Here is a 24,595-nt window from a genome sequence, read left to right on the forward strand (position 1 = left end):
CCCTGACCCCGGACTTAACGCCCAAAGTGAAATTGGGCGTTAAGTCCTCCCCCTTAGCGGATATAAAGTCCATTGGGCGTTGTGTCCGTTTTCCGAAATTAAAGATTTTCCCTGTTCATAATTAAAATTCAGATTTATTTAGAAATAAAGTTGAATTATATATGTATGTAATAAATAAATTAACTTACTGAAATCATATAAAAATGTGTACGGGTTTTCCAACAATTTGTGTACAAAATGGACACAACTTTACAGTACCGTGATCTTTATGTTTTTGTTGACTTTCCTTGAAACAAGGTTTACAAGCATACACAATTTTGCAAACCTGCAATTTTAATTTTAAAACATATTTCGTATAACAGATTTTTCTGATGAATAGATTGGCTTTCATCTCCGGATTCACTATAAATTGTATGTGTTTCGTCTAAAACCACTGTGGATAGATTGATTGTTGATCTTACTGGTTCTCTTTGTAGAAACATTTTGGATGTTACTTGTTTATTTGAAAGTTATTGTGTTTTTCTTGTGTGCTTGCGATACTTCTACAACGCCATACACGATTGTAAATAAAACATTGAGCCATAGAGCAAACCTGAGAATGCTGGAAGCGATGGAGCAAAAGTCAAAAAATGTATATTTTATAAGAAATCGCGCGCGCGATTTTGCACAGAAATTTCAAAAAATAATAATTTATTGTAGGTTTTGCAACACAGCAATTGAAACCGGCGCTGCATTACAAATATTAATTTTAAATCATTAAAATATGAAAAAAACATAATATAACATGTTGGGCGTTATGTCCGCGTTGTAAGTGGAAAAAAATTTTTGGCATTGTGTCCGATTTTTTTGGGCCTTATGTCCGGATTTATGGCGGACATAACACCCAATTTTATTCTGGGCGTTAAGTCAGGGGTCAGGGCGGACATAACACCCAAAATTAATTTTGGGCGTTATGTCCTTGGGCATTAAGTCAGGTCGCCTGATAATTCACTTCAGGAATATATGATAACCCCATGGAAGACTAAATGATTAATTTCAGTCTTTCTGTGGGATATTGACGTCACAACCTTCAGAATTACGAAAATCGGGAGGTGCCGTTCTATGGGGGCTATATCGAAACGTTGACCTACACCGACCAATTTCAGTCTGAAAGGCGTTTACCTCCAACAAAGAATAAATACAAAATTTCAGTCATTTCTGGGTTTGCTGTGGCCACAACCTTCAAAATACTGAAAATCGGGAGTACCGTTCTATGTGGGCTATGCTAAGGCCGACATGTGGACCTATACCGACAAATTTCATATGGAACGTATAATACCCCAAATGAAGACCAAATATCAAATTTCAGCCATTTCGGTGGAATATTGAGGCCACAACGTTTAAAATACCGGAAATAGAGGCACCGTTCTACGGGGCCTAAATCAAAACGTGGACCGATATAGCCCATTTGCAATACCAAACATCCTAGGAGTAATAGAAACTTCTATACCAAATTACAAAGCTCTATTTTAAAAATTTCGAGATGTATCATGATTTCAACAGATTGACGGACAGACGGCTTATAATGTTCCCTGATCAAGAATATATATACTTTGTAGGGTCTCCGATGAATATTTCGATGTGTTACAAACGGAATGCCAAATTTAATTATACCCTCAATATTATGGTGGAGGGTGTAAAAAGAAAATAGTTTAGGATTCACACGTAGATTCAAGAAGCAAAGAGTTGAGTTGAACTCAAAATTGTTTTATGTTCGCTCGTCAATGAATATTATTGAAAAGAGAGGCCAACTCCATCTGCTGAAAATTTTTAGCAATTGTGTTGTTCCATTTTTAAAATTGTGTGTGTATGAAACTAAAGACTTAGAACACAAGCGTAAACAAGGAGGAAATGTCAATTTAAACTGTAGATGGCGCCGTAGTTATTTATGTAGCACAGATTAAAACCATGCTTTAAGTTACATTGGCAACTACAATACTTATGCATTTACATAGTAACAATTTAAAGAAACACATTCGAACATTTTCGAATTATAAATTTTTTAAATGTTATAATATTACAATAGCGTGTGCAATGTTCGCAATTTGTTACTAAATGTTGTGGGATAACTCTCAAAAGTCCAAAAAAAAAAAACGAATTTGAGAGATTTTTTGACAGTTCAGTAAAAACTTTTCAACTTTGTCCAGCTAACTATTTATCAGCTGTTCAAAGTAAGCACATTAAAATTGTAACATATGCCTTTGTTGACATATTTGCACAAGTACTTTATGGACATATAAAGAAGAAAAAACAATTGTTTTCATTTAATAAAATGGAACAAAAATACAATTTACTTTACCGAAAACTTTGCACTTTGCATTTACTATCTTACATCCACAACACCGAAAAGCCGAGTAACTTCTATAATTTCAATAGATTTTAGGTTAGGGGTTTTAATCCGGTAATATCGATACACAAAACTATCTATCGATATTGAATTTTTAACAAATAATACATACTATCTATAGTACTGAGTTTTCCAGAAGAATTCCGAAACCATAAAAAAGTCCTTGAAATTTGACCTTTTACCCCTAATTGGCCAGCTTACTCTTTTTTGAGCAGTTTTATTTACATTTGTATTAGCCGATCTTTAATGATAGATAATAATAATTGATATCTACAATATTTGAAACAATGAAAAGTTTAATTTTTTTGTAAATTGTAGTATGACTGATTAAGATAATACTTTCATAAAAACGTTTTGGATAAGACGGCAAAAACACACGCATATATGAATGTGACGAATTCGTATGAATTGATCTTCAGTTTAAAAATTACTAGTGGTACGATTTTAAACAGAAATATGTATTAAAAACCAAAAGAAACAAAAAGTCACGTTCAGTTCGGCGCTTTATTATACAGTAGCCACGAACCGAAATGGACCTCTGTGTGTGACCGATAATAAGAGTTTTCACATAACCATACACATACAAAACAATTTAAGCAAGCATCTAACTTAAAAAGTTAACATCTAAATTGAAGGTAATCAATTCAATTATGTTGAACACAGACACTCCAAAAGTGAATATAATAATAATAAAATTGTTCTACAAACATCCCTGAAGGAACAAGGAAGACATTCTCTCATATCAATGAGTGCTCCCCGATTTATATTAGCTCAATGATATGGGACCTACTGGTTATCGCCGAGTCTGAACGAAGTGTCTTAAGACACCACTTGAAGAGACGTTTTACATGGCTAAGGTACTCAGGAAATGTCGCCAACATTACTGAAGGGTATTGCCATCGTTGAAAGTTTGCTGTTGTCTGGCCGGGGAATCGAACCCACGACCTTTAGCGTGAAAGCCGGGTGTGTATACCATTGCATCACGGTGGCTCAAGAATGTAGGAATTCAAATATAGCTACAATGCACATAATTAATAGACAGTGGCATTTAATGTAACCCCTATTTTTGGTCCGATTCATGTCAAATTTTAGGACTGGGCATATTTTTGGCTTCTGATTACATTGCAATCGAAACATATGACATATGCATTTTACATATTTTCTTATGCAACCAATATTTCAATAATAGGTACAAAAATGTTTGTGTGCACAATTTTTCTGTTTAAAATTTTCTTCAGACAAGTCAATAAAATAGAGAAATGTATAACCACAGCCACAACATTCAAAATACCGAAAATCGGGAGGTATCGTTATATGGGGGCTATATGAAGGCCTGAACCTAAACCGACAAATTTTAGATGGAAAGTTTCTTACCCCCCAACGAAGACTTAATACCAAATTTCAGCCATTTCGAAGGGATATTGAGGGCACAACCTTCAAAATACCAGAAATCCGAAGGTACCGTTCTATGGTGGCTATATGAAGACGTGGACCTATGCCGACAAATTTCAGATGGAAAGTTTTGTAACCACAACGAAGACTTAATACCAAATTTCAGCCATTTCGGAGGGATATTGAGGGCACAACCTTCAAAATACCAGAAATCCGAAGGTACCGTTCTATGGTGGCTATATGAAGACGTGGACCTATGCCGACAAATTTCAGATGGAAAGTTTTGTAACCACAACGAAGACAAAATGCCAAATTTCAGTCATTTCGGTGGGATATTGAGGCCACAACCTTCAAAATACCGAAAATCGGGAGGTATCATTCTATGGGGGCTATATGAAGACGTAGACCTATACCGATAAGTTTCAGGTGGAATGTTTTATACTCACAACGAAGACAAAATGCCAAATTTCTGTCATTTCGGTGGGATATTGAGGCCACAACCTTCAAAATACCGAAAATCGGGAGGTACCATTCTATGGGGGCTATATGAAGACGTAGACCTATACCGATAAGTTTCAGGTGGAATGTTTTATACTCACAACGAAGACAAAATGCCAAATTTCAGTCATTTCGGTGGGATATTGAGGCCACAACCTTCAAAATACCGAAAATCGGGAGGTCCCTTCTATGGGGGCTATATGAAGCCTTGAACTTATGCCGACAAATTTCAGGTGGAATGTTTTATACCCCCCGAAAGCTAAATACCAATTTTCAGTCATTTCGGTGGGATATTGAAGCTACAACTTTCAAAATACCGGATATCGGCAGGTAACTTTCTATGGGGCTATATGAAGACGTGAACCTATGCGGACAGATTTCAGTTGTAAAGTTGCATACCCCTAACGAAGACTTAATACCAAATTTCAGCCATTTCGGTGGGATATTTAGACCCCAAATCCTTGAATATATTTTTTGCATATGCTCATTTTATGCAGATATGCAAAATATGCAAACATTTCTGGGCCTAATTCGTTTTATTTTGTAATAAAACGAGTTTCTGTCTAATCAGATTTTCTCTACGACCATCCTAACCATATATGCATTTGCATAGGATTCCGCAGTCTAATCATTAAGAGGTCCTAAAGGTCATTATTCAGGTTATCAAAATGTTCAAACTTATAAAAAACAATAAATACAACGTTTTAATATTTCTCTTTGTCTCCGGCTATAATTGAAATTAAATGTTTTAAACTTTTAATTTTAAATTGCAAAAGAATGTAGACGATGCAAGAAAAAACTAATCAACAAATACATATTTATACACACAAGTAATAAACAACTTCCTTTGAACTTAATTTCATCACCCACTCTTAATGAAATTGATACCAGACCAACAGTGACGTCGATTGTAAATACTCGTATGGTGCGTAAGTGGAGGCATCCAACAAAATCTTTCCGTCATATGGATGGTAATAGGCAGAACAACGCTGAGTTTAAAATTTGTATTTCGGGGATGTTTTCATGTGAATGTGTGGATGCCGTATGTGATTTGAATATGCAGATCATCATCTGTGTAAACTGCAATTTTCTGTACGTCATAGATGGATTTGTTTAAAATTCATAACGCTGCGGACTGGCTCGTATGCTACGGTGAAAGATTGGCTTCTTCAATTGCCGCAGCAGCTATAAATTAAATGAGTCCAAAAAAGACAGCTTAAAGAATTTAAATACAAAACAAAATCATAACAATAAAGAAATGAAAATACCTTTTGCAGCGATAATCGATTTTTGTTTATGCTCTTTGCACTTGATTCTTCACGTCCATCCATGAGATCGTGCATTTCATCTCTGCACTTCGTTATTCCAAAGTGTTGAGGCTGCATGTGGCCACAATCACGGAGTGCATAACATTTAATGAAGTAGTAAAACCCATTCATAAACACGACTATCGCCGCACATGGCTATGTTGTCTGGCTCATTGCTTGTTTGACTGTCTTGTCGCTGTTAACTTTTAATGGAAATAGAGAGACCAGCACCAACAAGCCGCAGCAAACATCCATAACAAAATATGTATTACATCCGTTTCTGCCTTGGTCTTCATCAGTTTTTGGTCCTTAGTATCGATGCAGGCCATATTGCACCAACGACTGGTCGACCAAAACGCTTCTTTCCCTGCATTAGGTTGATACGGGTTTGATCATCATTGGAATGCAGACATTTCCGTACCAACAGACGTTCTTCCATTCCATTCAAAATATATCTCGTTGCTAAGACATGAGTCTGGCACGAGCCACTAACTGTGTACTGAGAACCATCAACATTTGTTCATATATTCGGATTGAATATTGTAATCTGTATTCACGAAATTGGTTTCCGCTTTTTTGATATTAGAACTTCCAGTATATGTTTAAATTGTGTGAAGGAAATAATCAAAATCGTACAATTTAAAGCAGAGATATTATTAATTTAAAAAAATATGAATCTACAAATAACGGTTAGTGAAGTGTTTCAAGATAAAAATGGTAGTTGTTGTCGTTTTTTTATATTTCTTGTTTACGTTCTGTCTAATATTAAGAGAGAAGAAATTGGCTAGGAAATGAGATTCACTGATGTATACGGAATTTCGTTGTGTGATTTAGTATACAGCGCTGTCGAGATGTATTTTATTTTGATTTCTGGCATTTAAAGAAAAAGATAACTTCTCAACTACAGACATGCCTTGATCAACTTATATTTGCCGAGAATGGAACATATAGGAGCTCATTAGAGAGAAATATAATGAAAATGACATGCTGACGTAGAACTTTAATACATTTCAAGCATGGCACAATTACCAATGTAGTGATATCGTAAAATTTTGAATATGTTATGTCAAAACTTCCTTTATGTTGTTGGGGAAATTACAACAAAAATAATTTTTTTATAAAGGAATTTGACACTTCGTATTCGAACAGCTGGTGTGATACTACTACCTCGACAATTGTGCCATGATTTCAAGTTAAATTAGAATTTGTGGGCTTTGCTTTTAGAAATGCACATGAAAGCTCTCAATTTAGTACTTCTTTTTCATAAATGTGTAATGATTGCGACGGCAAAAACCAATACTAGAGTTCTTGGCTTTTTCAATATTCACCTTAAATGGTGGCATCGTACATTTTCTCACACAATATTCATGTTCACATACTTTGAATTGCAGTTTGCAGAATTACAGTTTTTTCCCAAAGATGTTTTTCCACAGCATAAAAATGTTTTGTATATGTTCCATTAAAGTACACTTACACTTATCCCACCCTCATTCAATTAACAAAATTATAAGGTGTCCTGGCAAATTTCTAAGAAATCTTATCCACCTTCATGTACAAAACATCAAATTTGAATCGGTATAAATAAGGAGCCAAAAGCGGCAAAATAAACCATTAAATTCTTGAACCGAATAACAACCAGCAACAAAATCAAAAATACAACAGAGCAGAAAATAAGCTGAAGTCATCGCCCACAAAAATGTTGACTATCATGCAAACAAAAAACAAACGTAACAAAAAGATCATCAGAATTTGTAGAAAAAGTCATCAGAAGATGTTGCGTGATGCGTTGCCAAAATATAATTTATGAGAATTAGCCACATTCAGTCCTTGTTTATATATACATACATATACGCATAGAAATTGAGAAACATACCAATGTACACGATGCGCCACGGTGCGCCTTAACTAACTTTAAATGAAAGGTGCTTACACCTGGCAAGTTTTTGCGGATTCTGAAACCACAATATTCATTGATAAGAAAAATCAAAAAAATCGCCGGAGGGATTTTCAAATAAATCGCGGTCAAAATTCACCTTTTTAGTGTTTTTTAGGTTTTCGAGATCTTGCTTTGAAACCGCAAGTCGTATCGTAATGGGACTATTAAGAAATCCCTGAAGCGATTTTTTCTTGTTTTTGAATTTTTCTTATCTATGAGCATAGCAGTTTCAGAATCCACAAAAACTTCCCAGGTGTAAGCGGTTTTCATTTAAAGTTAAATTTTTATAAGGAGGCGATACAGCTAGTGCATTTTCCCAATTTGAACATCTATATCTCGAAAAATGGTAAAACCTAGGAAAAGGTCGTAAAGGTCAATCTTGTAGAGAATTTTCGCAGCTACAACTTTAGACCCATTACGATACGACTTGCGGTTTCTAAGTAACATCGCGAAAACCTAAAAAATCCCTAAAAATGTGAACTTTGATTTTGTTGTTTTTTTTTATTTTTCTCATCTATTAACATTGTAGTTTCAGAATCCGCAAAAACTTTCCAGGTGTAAGCACCTTTCATTTAATGTTAGTTAAGGTGCACCGTGTATGCCTTGCGTGTGTGGCAATAAGTCAACTCACATAATTCTGTTCAATTTCAAACAAAATCAGGGCACCAAAAATTCCCACCACTAACCGATAGTTCAAACTGAAACTGAAAAGGATACACTTTGCTTTAAAACAACATATGAAGTCTCTCCCCAGTCAGCATTTTTTGAAAATTTTAATCAAATTCGAGTCTTTTTTGATCCGACTGCACGATTAAAAAGCTAGAATATGAGCTCATTTTCTGATCATAAATGACTCCTTTGTCGGTAGGAAAACATAACCTCAGGCGACTCTTCTAAACAAATCACAAATGAGTCTTTTTCGAGTCGTATTTCAATCATTTATTGGTGTTTTGTTGATTAATTTCGGACCCTTTTTCAAGTCTTTTTAGAGTCATGTTTATAATCATTTATGAGTCTTTAGGGAGTCATTTATGAGTCTTTTTGTTAGACGAAATAAATTAAAAAAATTTTCTTTTTATTCTTCTTTGTTTCTTTCCTTTATAGTCTTTTCTGCTTTGTTATGTCTTTTAATTATCCTTTATGTTGCTTGGTGGTTAGTATACTGCTTCTTCATTTCCGAACTTGGCAAAACCTGTTGTGTTGTGTTTGTCTGTACCTTCAATATTATACGTTACATTTATATCAAAATTTTGTAGAAAGTGTATATGAGAATTTTATTTTTTTATTTACAACCAAATAAAAATAAAACAAAGCAATCAGTTTTTAATCACCTAACTGTTCAAAATATGATCAGAGTATACATAATTATAATCACTTTTCAAACACCTGTATGACCCTTTTTTGATTAAGCATTTTTCAATCTTCCAGATGATCAAAATGTGACAATAAATAACAAAAAATTGTCACATTTTAAACACCTCAATGATTTATTTGTGATTGCTACACATTTGTTGTTGTATTTTAAATTGAACTCTTTTTAATCATTACAGGGAGTCACTTTCGAGTCCCTTTCTGATCACACAAGCGACTTAATCAATTTTTGATCACCAAAAGGACTCTAAAAAGACTCCTCAATGTGATTTTTGAAAAAACAGTCTTCTAAATGCTATCTGGGTCAGCGTACGGCACATACAAATTTGCATCGGTGGTGGATGAAATGAAAATGAAACACATAGTTCAGATGTTATTATATTATTAAATTCATTTAAAAGTAAATAAAGACCAATGAGTATTTTTCTCTTATTGGTTTCAGCCAGTTAACGAATGTGCTCGATCGATTTGTGAGTGTCAATCAAAACCGGTCACACTTAAGTCTAATGAAATATTATAGGCACAGTACATATCATTTATTTACAATTCTAGGCACTAAAAAATCCAAATATATATATATATATATATATATATATATATCACCAATATTTTTGAAAATTTAACATAGCTGAAGCCAAAGTTTACCCTTTTAGAATACCAGACTTGTGATTCTATATTATACAAATTAAATATTTTTGGATAAAATGAAATGTTTTTGGACGTGGCAAAAAATATTGGCCTTAAAAGATTTATGTTAAAAAATGGGTAAAAATGGTTTGAAGCCACCATGTCTTTTTTTGTTTTCTCTCGATTTGTGAATAAACCACACTTCTCTCGATTTTACTGTCAAAGTAAAAGTAGAAGCAAACTAAATAAGGATCATCTCACTAATGTATTACTTTTCAAAATTTGAACTGCTTCTACCATTAAATGATGCTGACATTTTGAAGCCAGATTTACAGTGTTTTTTGAAATTTTCTTCTAATTTCATTCCGCAAACAGGTTTTTCAATTATATTATATAATGTGAATGTAGTCTGCACAGCTTCATAGAAATCTATATCCAAATGCGGAAATTTTGTGCGAACATTTTTGTAAAAACAAATTTTTCGGGCCTAATTTTTACAATTGTTATTCGATTTCCTCGTACTTGATTCCACATTTTAGTTTTTTACGTTCCGGATCTAATAAATCATTCCCCGTAAAAATCCATCTACTAAAACGCGAGTTACGGGAAATTCCAAAGTAGAACAATCACTTAAAATTGTTTTTGAAAATATCGCGTTTTCTGCGGTTCGTTTTCACTGCTATAAAACAACTAATACAGCATCTTCGTTTTATGGGAAACAGAAATTTGAAAACTTCACTGATAAGGGAGCAACATTCATTTTATGCCAAAAAATACATCCACTGTTCTTAATTGATCGCCTTGAAATGGATATATATCGATGTAGATTTTCATGGTGGACATTGAAATCGGATGCGGACAAAAATTGTATGCATTTTGCCAAAATTAGCGATATTTTATAGGTATTTTAAAGCTAAGATGCAGCTAATGCTACATCTTAGCCACCAAATTAAATTTCGAAAACTATATTAAAATTAAAAGATACGGTATTGCTGTACATGAAAATCACATGCGGACAAACTGATTTTGATAATTACGCGATTTACACGTATTTTAAAATGCATATAAATAAAAATGTGTTATTTGACCTCTATTTCCATTTCAGAAGCTTTGACATATATCCCCTTCAACCCAATTAGCTTCCCTAATGGGAAAGCTTTAATATGAATGTCAATAAAGAAAAATCCGTCTATTTTGTTGGGAGATTTAAGCAAAATGAAGTAAGTTTTCCTATAAATTTTTACAATATTTTCTACTACATAATGCATGTGAAAAACTATTTTTTTAAACAAAAAATTATTTTTTTGACCAAAATATGTGCTTATTTTGGCTGTAACATCCAAACTATAACACCAATCTGTATGATTGTAGTCTCATTTGATTTGCCGTGAAGTTTGGATCCACAACAATTTTTTTGTAATTTTATTACAACCAAACAATTGGCAATAACCAAAAATTGGCTCGCTACCATACACATCAAAAATAGTTGATGTAGCGCGAAAAAAAATTATCCTTTTATTCTGAAATGGAATATGAAATAATTGACAATATTCGTGATATATATGTATATAATATGTATCATACCATATGTATAACTTGTCGGACAATTTGTGCGAACAAGAATAAACATAAAATAATCTTAAAAAAATCCAAGCTAAAATTTTTTGTGGGTGGAGGGGGGTTAGGTGGGGTGAGGTGGGGTGAGGTTCTTTTATCAGATTTTTTCGACTTTTTCTGACGTTTGATCACAAAATTTACCGATTTCCCTTATAAATTGAACCGATTTTCGACAAGATTTCGTATAAGCACATTTTCCTTTGCTTGTTTCCGAATATCTGCCCATAATCTAATGGGAAATTCGTTTCTTATTTTCGCTATCAAAATTCCTAAACTACACGAGAGAGTTGTTTCTAGGACAGACCTGCTCACAGAGAACAGGATACCGTCCTCAAAATCGATTCCTTAAATTAAACAATTAAAAAAATTAGAAAATGAATCGAATAATATTCCCTTATTTGCATTTCAAGAAAAAGTGAAAGAGAATTGATGGTGAAAACTGTCACCGTTCTGAGCAGGGTATGGAAGGTTTCTTTGCATGCTATAACCATAGACAAATGGTGAGCGGAACAGAATTTAAGAGAATATAATTTTAATTATGAAAACATAATTTCAATCCAAAATCGTGCTTGAAATTAATTATTACACAAAATATTTAAACGTCCAAGTGTTCTTGAATTAATTAAAGTAAGAGTATCTTATAGCAGCCACCAGAGGATTCCCGCGCTCACAGCTGCCATAGACTAATGAAGATATACTAGACAAAGGATTACACAATTTTTTCGCGGTCAAATCACTCGAACTCGAAAACTCAAAAATGTTTTTTGCTAGAACAAAATATCTGTTAAAGTTTATTTTTTTTTGCATTTTGTATTGAGTTACATGGTCATTTTACTCAATTCGCACTTGCTAGGTGAGAACATTCCTTCATCTATATTTTGTTTTGTCTATGCTATTACTTGTTTGTTTAGTTATTTCGCAGCTTTATAAGATTTACTAAAGATTTGTAAGATTTATAAGATTTACTAAAATGTTCCATTTAGTATAGGACTCTCACAAAATTTATAGTATAGACAGACCTGTTACAGAAGAAGAGACTTTAACATATACAAATTTTAACATATAAATTTTTAATTGCGTTTTTCTGTGAACAAACTCAATGTTAACAAAATTAGTGAGAACATTCGTTTATCTATACAATTACACCGTCCGACAGTCAATATTACCCATGAACCGGTCTATATACATCTGAAACTACAGGCAAAATGGAGTGAAATGGCATTTTTGATTTCTCCTTTTCTCATCCTGCTGCCAATTCAAAGGACAACATTTTTTATATATATTTTAAATAATAGTACTTATCACACGATGCTGGTGTAGGTGTCATATTAAAGGAGAGAGTATTGGCTTTATACAATAACAATTATTAATTACTGCATTTAAGGATAACAAGGATATCAAAAATGTCCTTGAAAAAAAAACTAAATACAAAAAGCCTGGTTTCAGAAAGGCAGTTTTTTGTTTGAACCATACGTCTATGAAATTCCCTACCGCATAACCTACAAAGTACCAGCAACGCTATTAAATTCAAAAATATGCTTCAAAATTTTCTTTCATAATTTAAAGTGATCATAATTTGTTTACATGTGGTCATAGCATTTTCCACAATTGCTTATTTTCATTTTCCTTTCCCATGTCATAAATTTTAATTTTAACTTAAATACCATAATATAAAAATGTCAATGATTTTAATTCTTACTCCTTTCGTCAAAATTTAATTATTTTTTGTCATAAATTTGTTTAAATCATGATTTTAATTTTTTTACTCTTTGCCAAAATTTATTTAACTTTTTGTTATAATTTGGTTTAAATCATTCATTAATTTAAGTTGGATGTGTAAATATATGTATGAAACTGCACTATCATTTATAAGACATATGTCTTGTTGTGCAGACATTATCACATAAATAAATAAATAAATAAAAACATCTTCGAAATCCTTTTTTCAAACAATATATATGTTAATATCCTTTATGTAGTGCAACACTTTCCAAAATTTCAATATTCTATATTTTTTAATAAATATTTGCATGAAATTCTTCGAAGAAAACAAAACATTGTATTCTATATCACTGGAAGACACGAACAAATTAACCCTATTCTGACTCTGCAGCTTGACAGAAGACCAAATATATCTTCCAAAACGCTAAGAATTTTAATTTTCTCTCGGAGGCAAAGTTGTAGCTCTTGTCTTAAAGAACGTAAATTCTGAACACATAATAAATTGAATGGTCAACAGAATGAGAAAACGAAAAATCAAAAATGCTAATTTACTCCATTTTGGCTATAGTTTCAGAAGTATGTATATAGTCTAATCCATGTGTAACGATTTTTTTTTTTTTGGAAATTGTCGGACGGTGTTATAAGTCGTTCCGTTTACCCAACATTTTTAAGAGTTTGTGCAGATTGTTGCCAGAACATTTTTTAAGAGTTCTTCATTGAGACTTGCAAGTTTTTGCAGGAGAAATATCGTCTTGCAAAAACTTGTAAGTAAACAGAAACACATAATTCTTTGGTGACTCTTCGAAAAAATTATGTTTCAACAATAATACATATGTATCGATCGCATAATATAAAAAGGTGGTATATTTTTCAGTACTTTATAGGAGAATTAAAAAAATTAAATCGGTAAAATTTTAGACAAAACAAAAATTTAATTATATTTTAATTAAAGTTGCTGTTTGCCCCAATATTTAATAAACATGTAGCAAATATAATTACATTTTTGTTTTGTAGCAAAGTTGTAGCTCTCGTCCAAAAGAATAATAATTGTGAACACATACAATCCATTCGACCTCATCTTCAAGGTCAAAATCGTCATGGTCCAATTTCCATTATGGTTTTTTCTTGGATTTTAGTCTGTAGATATCAAACCGATCAAAATTGAAGCAAACAACCAACTAGAGAAATGTTCGTTAGATCTCAATAAACAACTTTCTAAAACATACGAAATCTGTAAAAACTCTTCTCGGTTTCCGCTCCATAGGTACTAAACCATTCAAAATTTAAGAAAGCAATCAACCACAATGATGTGGCAACGATATCAGCAACCATCTTTCTGGAACATACGAAATGCAAATGAACGGTTGTTAAATGCGAAAATAGCCAAAAACTTTTTAAAATATTAGATTTTTATACTTATTTCTCCTATTGTGGTCCACAGATACCAAACGGCCCAAAAATTAAGGATACAGTTAACTAAAAAAATGTACCTAAGATTTCAATAAACAACTTTCTAGGTTCTCGTAGGTGGTCAAACAACGAATATATCACAATAGTCGTAAATAAAATCCAACTTTTCATTTTTGCGATTTTATTATTTATAATGACGAAAGCAAAGCCTGACTATGAAAGTAGAAAATCCCATATTTACAATGATGTAAAGCAGGTTGGCGTAGGTGACCAAATAACGGATATATCGCAATAGTCGGCAATACATCCCATTTGTTCAGTTTTTGAAATCACGCTGCAGGTCGCAGTTTTGATCGGAACAAAATTTTGATCATCGTCTATAAGCACAGCCGGACAACGAAATTAGAAAATATCACATTTCTAACGATGTAAGCGATTTTAATTATATGGGCCAATATCAAAAGCAAAGCATGACTATGAAAATAGAAAGTCTCATCTTTACAATCATGAAAAGTAGGTTGGCGTAGGTGGCTAAATAACGAAGATATTGCAATAGTCGGTAATACATCCCATTTTTCCGTTTATTAATCACGCTACAGGACGCAATTTTGATCGGATCGTCACGAAATTTTGAGGGTTAATGGGGGTCCAAAACATAAATAAATCTTATGATGATATTAAAATGATCTGTTGGATACAGGATAGGTTGGAATAACTTGTAGAAGCACTATGTTCCCAAGTGGAATAAATAAAGGAAAAAATGGTGTCCCATAGAGAATGCACATGGAGAACATTCAACGTTTTATTCATATGCGAATATCTCCGCTTCTAGTAGGCGTATTCCAAAAGGAAAGCCAGTCGATGGAAGAAGACAAGATTTCTTTATATTGTAGCAAAGTAGGTTGGCGTAGGTGGTCAATCAAACATCCCATTTTTCCATTTTTTTGTAATCACGCTACATTTCGCAATTTTGATAGTTAGTTGGACTCCCAAAGACAAAGAAGCATATTAAGTTTGGTGATATTGGTTGGATAATATTCAGGAGTCGGAATGGGCAAAAAAAACCTATGTGGACAAAAATTCAAAGTTTTATTTTTAGTTTTTTTGTTTTTTTTTCGACCTTTTTGATTTTAATAAAACAGTTGTATAAAGCTCAACGAAATATACAACTGTTTTATTTAAATTCAAAGTTTTATTATTATGCAAATATCTCCGCTTTTAGTAAAAATATCACCTTTATTAACATGCAAACTAGGTTGGCGCACATCCCACTTTCCATTTTTTATTTGAATTGTTGTACTGACGAGTATCTCAGCTTTGGTTGGATGCGTTTCAACAATGAAGACATTCTGAGTTTTAAAATGTTCCCAATTGCAAAAGGCGCTAAGCTACCATAATCTTAATATTTTGAAGCTTTTACTTTAATGACAAATACCTCTGTTTCTATTTGGCGTATTAAAGACATATAAAATGCTAATCAAGAAGACCAGCAAAGCTATCAATCAACACCAAGTAGATGTCGGGGTTAGCTGCACAGGAGCAGTGGTGTAGGGTTTCACATTGTCGGCCCCTTCCCGACTGTAGCCTTTGTTCATTTACATATCTTAGTTTGGGTCGCATATATTTGGAGCACCACCCATTTTCTTCTGTCTGATTTGTTAAGAATTTTTCAAACAATACCAAGGCAACAAGTTTTGGACTAAGATACCACAGGTGATTTATAATCTTGTTAATTCCTTTTTATACCCTCACCCTTTAGGCTAGGAAGGGTATATGACGAAAAGTCAAAAAAAAATTAACATTGATGAAACCATCAAACGAAGTGTTTTTAATCAAAGCTAAAAATTTGGCTAAAAAAGTTAATTTACGAGGAAGCTATGACCGCGTAAATGAATAAAAATAGGTAAAAACACGGTTAAACCGTTTAAATTACGAATATCTGTCCAAAGTAAAAGTAGAAGAATACAAAATGAAGAATACACTTCTAACGTATCACATTTCAAAATCTCTACTACATCCACCTTTTATGGATGCTGACATTTTGAAGCCAGATTTTAGGTGTTTTTTGTATTTTTGATCTAACTGCGACGCGCATTCGGGTATTTCAGAAATTATATAACAGAATAAAGTATCAGAATCGCGATTACGCATAATTTGATATGTATATTGACTATGTAGCCCAGACAGCATCACAGTAATCTACTGCCAAAGGCCAAAATTTAGTGCGATGTTTTTTCGAAAAAACTCTATTTTTTGGGTACAGTATTTACAATATCCTTTTGATTGTGCTGGGACCCCAAGATATTTTAGTTTTTTTGACGGTCCGGATCATATAAATCATAGATCGTGAAAATCCATCCATTAGAACGGCGATTTAATCGCGTTTTCTGTGGATCGTTTCCTTTTCAATAAAGAAACTGGCACATCACTCGCATTTTTGCGAAAACAGCGGTTTAAAAAATTTAGTGGCATGGGAGCTGTATCCGATTTATCCCAAAAATAGTGTGTGATGCTACATCCACGGTTCCTGATGGATTTTATCGAAATAGGTTTAGATCGATGTATTTTTTCATAGATGATAGTGAAACCGGATGCGCATAAAAAGTGTATGCAGTTTGTGCAAATTATAAGCGTTATACAGTTTGTTGCACACTAAACTGCAAACGATGCTACATCTTAGCAGCCAAATTAAACCCTGGCAAATGTGTACAAATAACAAGTAAGAAAAGCGTCAAGTTCGGTCGGATCGAACTTTTTATACCCTCCACCACAAATTTCAGCCATTTCGGTGGATTAATGTGGCCACAACCTTCAAAATACCGAAACTCGGAAGGTACCGTTCTATGGCGGCTATATGATGGCGTGGACACCTACAAATTTCTGGGGGAAAGTTTTATACGCCCAAAGAAGACTAAATACCAAATTTCAGCCATCTCGGTGTCAATGAGGCTAAAACGTTCAAAATATCGAAAATCGGGAGATATTGTATGATGGGGGCTGTATCAACACGTGGACCTATATAAACATTTTATGGTAGAAATGTTTCTTAGCCTCTGGAAACACAAAATACAAAGTTACAACCGATTCTTTGGTCAAATGGGTCTAATACATTCAAAATATATTAAAATGACGCGTACTTTATAAGGAGCCTTATGTGGGGGCTATACCAAAACGTGGACCTATATAACCCAACTTTGGTAGGAATATTTTTTGGCCTCTGGAGACACTAATTACCAAATTACAACCAATTCGGTGGTAAAATGGGACAAATATCTTAAAAATTCATTAAAACGACGACGCGTCACGCGTCATTTTGTATGGGGGTTATACGAAAGCGTGGACCTACATAGCCCGCTTTCAATACCAAAAGTCCTACGTAAATATAACATATTTTCCTAAAATTTCATCAATCTACGTCAATCCGTTCGGACGCTAGAGTGATTTCCACAGACGGACAGACGGACGAACATTGCTATATCGATGTAGAATTGCACGCTGATCAAGAATATATATACTTTGTGGGGTCTACAATGATTATTTCGAGTAGTTACAAACGTAGTGACAAACTTAATATACCCCCATCCTATGGTGGAGGGTATAAAAAGAGAATAGTTCGCTGTATTCGTAAACCGCATGCGCATCAAGTGATTTTGAGGATTTTGCGATTTACACGCATTTCAAAATGAACATTACCCGATACAGTTTTATTTCAAGATTATACCCCATTTAAAAGAACCCAACATTTATTTGAACGATACCCATATCTTCCACTAGATGTTAGCGTGTATTCGAGAAGTGATTAGAATAAAAACTGTGATTTTTTTGCGTGATATTTAACTCAAATACCTATTTTTCCTACATTTTATTCAACTAACTCACAAAATAAGTTTAATAAATATTTTCTCTTACAAAAATTTTATCAATTTCCTCAATATATATATATTTTTTTTTTTTGTTTTTGGTATAATATGCAAACCACTAAACGGATTTGGATAGTTTTTCATTTCATTTGAATCTTCGCGATGTTTAGATTCCGTACATATTTTTAATATATTTTTCAGATGCATAAACAGCTTGAATTTTATTAAAACAAGTTGCAAACTACCAATTGTTTTGAATTCTTTCCTAATTTCCGCGCACGATAACTTTCGAACCAAATTTTGGGTATCCTAATATTTTGTGCAAACTTAATTTAAGTTCGAAGATGAGCCATATCGGTCCACTCCTTCGGTGTGGTGTGAACGATAACTCTCGAAGGGAGCAATCGATTAGGTCCAAACTTTGCACGTCGTATTATTCCTTCCAGATATATATCGGGTTCCAATATGGACTATATCGGTCCACTCCTTTGGGTACCTCCCACATAAAAATTCGGATAAAATGAAGTTTATAATCTCCTCTCGGATTGTTTTGAATTTTTTTTTCAGTAGGTTGTCCTTGTTCCTCCCTTGACGACGGTACATTTTTTTCCTGATATATTGACCTAAAAGCCCAAGAAACCCTGATGACTCCAACAAAAATGGCAAATCCAGAAGATAATTCTCGCAGGGAGTTTCTTATTGGTACAGACTTTGCCCATCGTATTATTTCATCAAATCATGTCACAGGTTGGAATGTAGACTATAACGGTCCACTCCTTCGGGTGCCTCCCACACAAAATTCGGAAAAAGTGAAGTTTAAGAGCTCCTCTCGCATCGTTTTGATTCTTTTTTAGTAGGTTGTTCTAGCGGCTTCATTTACAACGGTATATTTTTTCCGGAGTAAGTCACCACTTGCTGATATAATGACCCAAAAGCCCCAAAACCCTGCCGGCACATACTAAAATGACTGTTTTGCAAGATAACTCAAAAACCTTTTAAAAAATTTCAATCGCTTTTAAGTGTCATTTCCGTCAAGCAGGCTATAGAAAATGTTTGCAGGGAATTGCCGAAAAACTTCGACACCACCATGTCGTGCGTGATCGCCTATGGTTTAGAGTCTTAAAAGTAATACTTTCGCGATTTAAGTAAAAATAATTTAAGATTAGGATGACGACTTCTATTTTGCTTTTCAAAATAGTCAGGCTTAATCCCATAGTCGTTGTTTTAATATTTTATTAAAACAACTTTAATTTATTAGTGGGAAAAATTGGCGATGTTTACCAAGTGGTAAGGCAGGGAAGACTATAGTTTCAGATCTCGCCACAGATCTTCATCAGTTCCCTTGTTTCTTGTTTTTCAACAAGAAACTTTTTAGACAAATAGATAAGTGTTCAAAGAAGCACTCTGATCGAAAATTTCTTTGGCACTACCTAAACTCGTGCAACTTCACTTGCAAACAAAACCAAATCTTTCCCATTGCTATGCGTTCGTTGAATCTCAACGAAAAAACACATAACTAATTTTTTGGTATTGCTTAATACAACAATAAACCAAAACTTTCTCGGCGGTGCCATGCCAAGCTTGCTATTTCCACTGTAAATATTTTTGGCCACATTCTCCATACAAGTGGATACACTGTGCATTGGCCAACACTGACTGCTATGAGATGGAACTTTCATACAGTGTATTTGTTTTTGTTTCATTCCGACGGTACATCTTGAGAAAAACTTCAAAAGTCAGAACATGTGACTTGTGATTTTTCTTAGTCAGTACAACTTATAATTTAAGTGTAAATAAAAGTCGTCAAAATCTGTGAAATCTATTTCGTATTTAAAATACTATAACGAATTGGTATATATTAGGGTATAACTCTGTTATCTAGCAACGTTATTTTTTTTTCCAAATATGACTTGTCTTCCATCAAGAACGATATAAAAACGAAATTTAAAATGTTTTTCCAAATTTCAGACAAAATGTTGGTCTATTTAACCCGCTAAATTAGTTGGTTTTTATTTTTTTTTGTAGATTGTTTTCCATGTTATGCCTATATTTACTACGGCTATAACCAAAAAAATACCACCACATAGCCGTGTAGAGCATGGGAAACTATTATGAAATACGGTGTTAATTTTTCTCTATCGCGAAAAAAGTTTCCGCACCAAATGCATGGAAGTTCAGAAATGCATTTTTTAATTTTATCTGTTATAACAACATGTTTGCTTTTCATTAAAATTTTTATTTTTTTGTAATCTAATTTAAAATCATTATCAAAGCGTTCTGGACCAATTTGATCTCAAATCGCGCCATTTCGGAGCATATTAGGAATTTTTGACACTATTGCAATTTTTGGTTTTTCTTTATAAACTCGTGAATTTTATGTTTATATTTTTTATACCTATCGGACAAGAGAATTTGGGGTCATTTGCAACGAATTCGCGAAAGTTACAGGCTGTTTTTGTTGACCTTGCCTGTGAGAATTGTATTTGTTTTCTACAAAAATACAACACCAGTACCATGTGGGGAATTTTGTCCTAATAATGAAAACGCGATTCTAAGATCGATTCGATGAAAAAAGTTTCAGCACCGACCGCAATTACTAAAACCCTTTTGGTATTTTTTCTACTTATAATTTTAAATTTGCTTTGTTTGAATAAATATTTATAGACAAAAATACATTTCTAACAGGCAAAGTCATTAAAAACGGTCTGTAACTTTCGCGAATTTGTTGCAAATGACACCATATTCTCTTGACCGATAGGTACAAAAAATATAAACATAAAATTCACGAGTTTATATAGAAAAACCAAAAATTGCAATAGTGTCAAAAATTCCTAATATGCTCCGAAATGGCGCGATTTGAGATCAAATTGGTCCAGAACGCTTTGATAATGATTTTAAATTAGATTACAAAAAAATAAAAATTTTAATGAAAAGCAAACATGTTGTTATAACAGATAAAATTAAAAAATGCATTACTGAACTTCAATGCATTTGGTGCGGAAACTTTTTTCGCGATAGAGAAAAAATTGCACCTTATTTCATAATAGTTTTTCATGCTCTACACGGCTATGTGGTGGTATTTTCGATATTTGCAAAAAAGTGCAAAATGTTATATCCCTAATATTTACATCATAACATAACAGCATAAAATAATTCATACAGTATACCCCCACCAGAGGGGAAAGTGGGGAGAATGCTAATTTGCCGCCTCATGATGTACATGTGTATGTACATTAGAGTGACCCAAGAAGCCAAAAAAATTTTGATTGCTCTTCCTACCCCCTAAGTTTTTTTTTTTCAATTGATCCAAAAACCTTATATATGAAATTTTATGATGATCGGTTAACGTTAACCCCTGCCAACCTAGCGATCTTTGAATGGTATCAAAGGTCATTTTCGCGACACTTCTCTAAGTTCCGCAAATATGGTTCAATCGATAAAAAAAAACCTATCCAAGTTCATTGTTGTGGCTAAAAAACGAATCGTACAAAACTTCGTAAAAATCGGATTGGATTTTGGGAGGCCGATATAAGTTTGCAATGCACATTGTTGAGGCAAAAAAATAAATATGTAAGAAACAAATTTCGAAACGCGGAAACCTACATTAAAATTACTTACTTTTCAATTTAAGAACTTTACAAGAGATGAATGTACCTTATCCACCATAAAGGGAATTATAATTATGGAAGTTGTTTTAAAGATATTACTTAAAAGTGAATTATTACATACCATTAGAGGACTCAATAGAACTTATGACAGAAAGTTAAAGGCACAAACATAGACCTCTTTGCCGGATAAACGGGAATATACAATCAACATAACAATCAAATTTGTTTGGTGTCAGTCAAAGTAAATCGTAATAAATACTTCATTTCGGCAAGACAGGAAAGACTATAATTTCGAATTTCGGCATTAATTCACTTAATTGTTCTTGTTGTCACTTCTCTAAAATCGCGCTATACAAACAGGACAAAATCTTGAAAAACGTACAAGGGGTCTGTTAATTTAGGAAGCTTTAATATTTTCTTCTATGACATATATTTGAATAATTCAAATTAACTTAATTAATTCATGTTAATTTGCCGGCGGCAATATGACATAACCAAACACAGTCCATAATTTGTCAAAGTATAAAAGTTGTCCTATTTCTTTTTTTGTTTTCCACTTATTTAACTTACCATCATAAATTTTTGATCCTCAAATTGGTGATCATTAGTTCTGTGTAGGATGTGCATTGGTATTAATTTATTACACTGTTCTTCGTGAATTATAACAATTGCTAAACAATAGCAACAAGAATATTGGTACTATCGTATGTATTTGACTATTACACTATATATGTAAATTATGTGTACATGTATGTAAATGAAAATGTTTTTATATCTGTATCTTTGGATGCAAAATATCACAACGGCACATTCTTGTTTGTTTGGTCACAACGTTAAAGATTTAATCGAATTACTGACGGAGAATTGACTAAGAGAACTTGTTGTTGCTGTCGTCGGTTTCCTTTTTTGACATATGATCAAAGTTAAGAGGGGCAGGATGAACAGGTACACTTATTTGTTTCGCTTTTTTTATTTATTGATTGTGACGGAAATTGAATATGTGTTTAAGGCAACTATGTGTTGTGGACCGCGGATGCGACCGTTTGTATGCAAATTGGAAATAGCTTGTTACATATACGATGTTCACTTGCTAAAATTGTGTTTTTGTGTTATCCTATTTGTGTGTATATCCTTTTCAAGGTTAATTGGAACCGAGTGTGAAGCGATATTCTTGTTTTGTTATTATTTTTATTTTATGTTGGCTTTATTTCCTTCGGCATTATTGGAGGAGTACACAGATTTATTTGTTTTGGCTTCGTGACAAGTGTCGCAAGCGTATTCTTTGAGGGCTTTCGTCAGTCTTTAAAGTAAGATTTTAGTTGATTGTTTTATTTTCGGTTGCTGTTTCTGTTATGTACCGTTTGATTTTATTTCACTGATTCGGCAACAGAGCAGACACATGAAAGATGCGATGATACGACCCGCGAAATGCCCTTGCGCACAGACGGTAGTTTTCGACTGAAGCAATAAGTTTTCTGGTTGGACACTAAAACCCCTTCAGGGTTTCAGGGTATGGCGAACGTTGTTTGAAATGTTTGTTGTCTGCCGAACACTCACACTATTGTAGGCAAAAATGTAAAAGCACTCACACAAACCCATGCCTACCAATACCCACACATTAACACATTAACTACTTTAATGGTGGTTGTTTTTTGTATATTATAAGGATGAGAGAAACAACTGTGAAACAACTGTGTTTGCTCCTGCATCCAACGTTTTTGGGGAGAGTTTTAAAACTTGTTACAGCTAAAGGCGAGTTTTCCACGAGAGCAAACTCTATATACTCTCTTAAATCGACATATTGTGGGGTAGCAGATTTTTATGCCATAAAACTCGCTACTTAAAATGTATTTGTCGAATTGCTCTTGGCGGGAAATCACTGGATTTTGGTAGCATAACCACATATTCGGAGTGAAAGAGATGCAACGAACACAGTTCAAATGAAATGAATTTTTAGGTAATGCATAGAACTTCAAATAGGTTGATAATTTGTGATTAAGAATCAATCATGTGCATCATGTTTTTAAGGTTTGTTGAAAAATACATCAATACATCCTCTGTAATTTTCCAATACCAGCTTAAAACAGCAGATTATAATCCAACGACTTTCTCCTCAAAAGTAAACAAATAATACGACCATGATTTTAGCTACAGACTAATTTAGACAAAAATAATAATTTGAATGAATAGAATACAAAAAATTTCTAAAAAATAACAACTTCGGTGGTTCCGGTACTTGCCGTTAAAAATTACTTCTTCTTGACTTCCTAATATACATATGTATGTAAGTTCATATTTCGACAAAAACCCTAACCGCACTCCATTAAGAATTTCCTTTTCTTAAATTACCGTAAAAAAGTTATCAAATTTAGTTCAAACTACATTTCTTTCCTAACAACATTAAAGGCCTTAAGAAATTGCTTTTTTGTTATATACATATATATGTATATAGAATTTTTTACATTATAGACTCTGTCATCCGGACATCACATAACTTTCTTACCTCGATAATCAAGACATCAATATTTTTTCCTATCTTGAGCATTTATTTATTTCATTGACGTTTTCGTTCTTAGAAATACCAAATTTCGTCCAAATCTCGACTTTCTGCCTAGCCACTTTTGAATTATCCCTCCGATTAGAAAGTCCCTTGAGAGCATGTAATGTATTCCAAGGATATTTTACTTAGAAATGTAAAGAAATTTCAATAAATTATGTCTCCTTTTATTTTCTATCTTTGATATTCAAAATCCGCGGTAACTACGGATTGTTGGTTGTATTCTCGTAATTATGAATCAATAGACTTCCATTTTGTCTTATTCGTAGGCTTTAGCATATATCTAAAACAATATCTTTTTTTG

General features: G+C 33.3%; 1 protein-coding gene across 2 annotated transcripts in view; it reads right to left on the bottom strand.

Moving 5' to 3' along the window:
* TfAP-2 (transcription factor AP-2) overlaps positions 1–23,211 on the bottom strand; it is a 77,191-nt gene extending 53,980 nt beyond the window's left edge. The window contains exon 1 of one of the 2 annotated variants that reach the window (XM_073984805.1): positions 22,305–23,211. In XM_073984805.1, coding sequence (XP_073840906.1) covers positions 22,305–22,361 — 57 coding nt within the window. In that variant the 5' untranslated portion in view covers positions 22,362–23,211. The remainder of the gene's footprint in view (positions 1–22,304) is intronic. The other variant, XM_073984804.1, reaches the window with a different exon arrangement.
* Positions 23,212–24,595: the final 1,384 nt, after the last annotated feature.

The sequence above is a fragment of the Musca autumnalis genome, unplaced genomic scaffold (assembly GCF_047663935.1).
Source record: "Musca autumnalis isolate F117 unplaced genomic scaffold, ASM4766393v1 scaffold_4, whole genome shotgun sequence".
In the NCBI taxonomy this organism is placed as follows: domain Eukaryota; kingdom Metazoa; phylum Arthropoda; class Insecta; order Diptera; family Muscidae; genus Musca; species Musca autumnalis.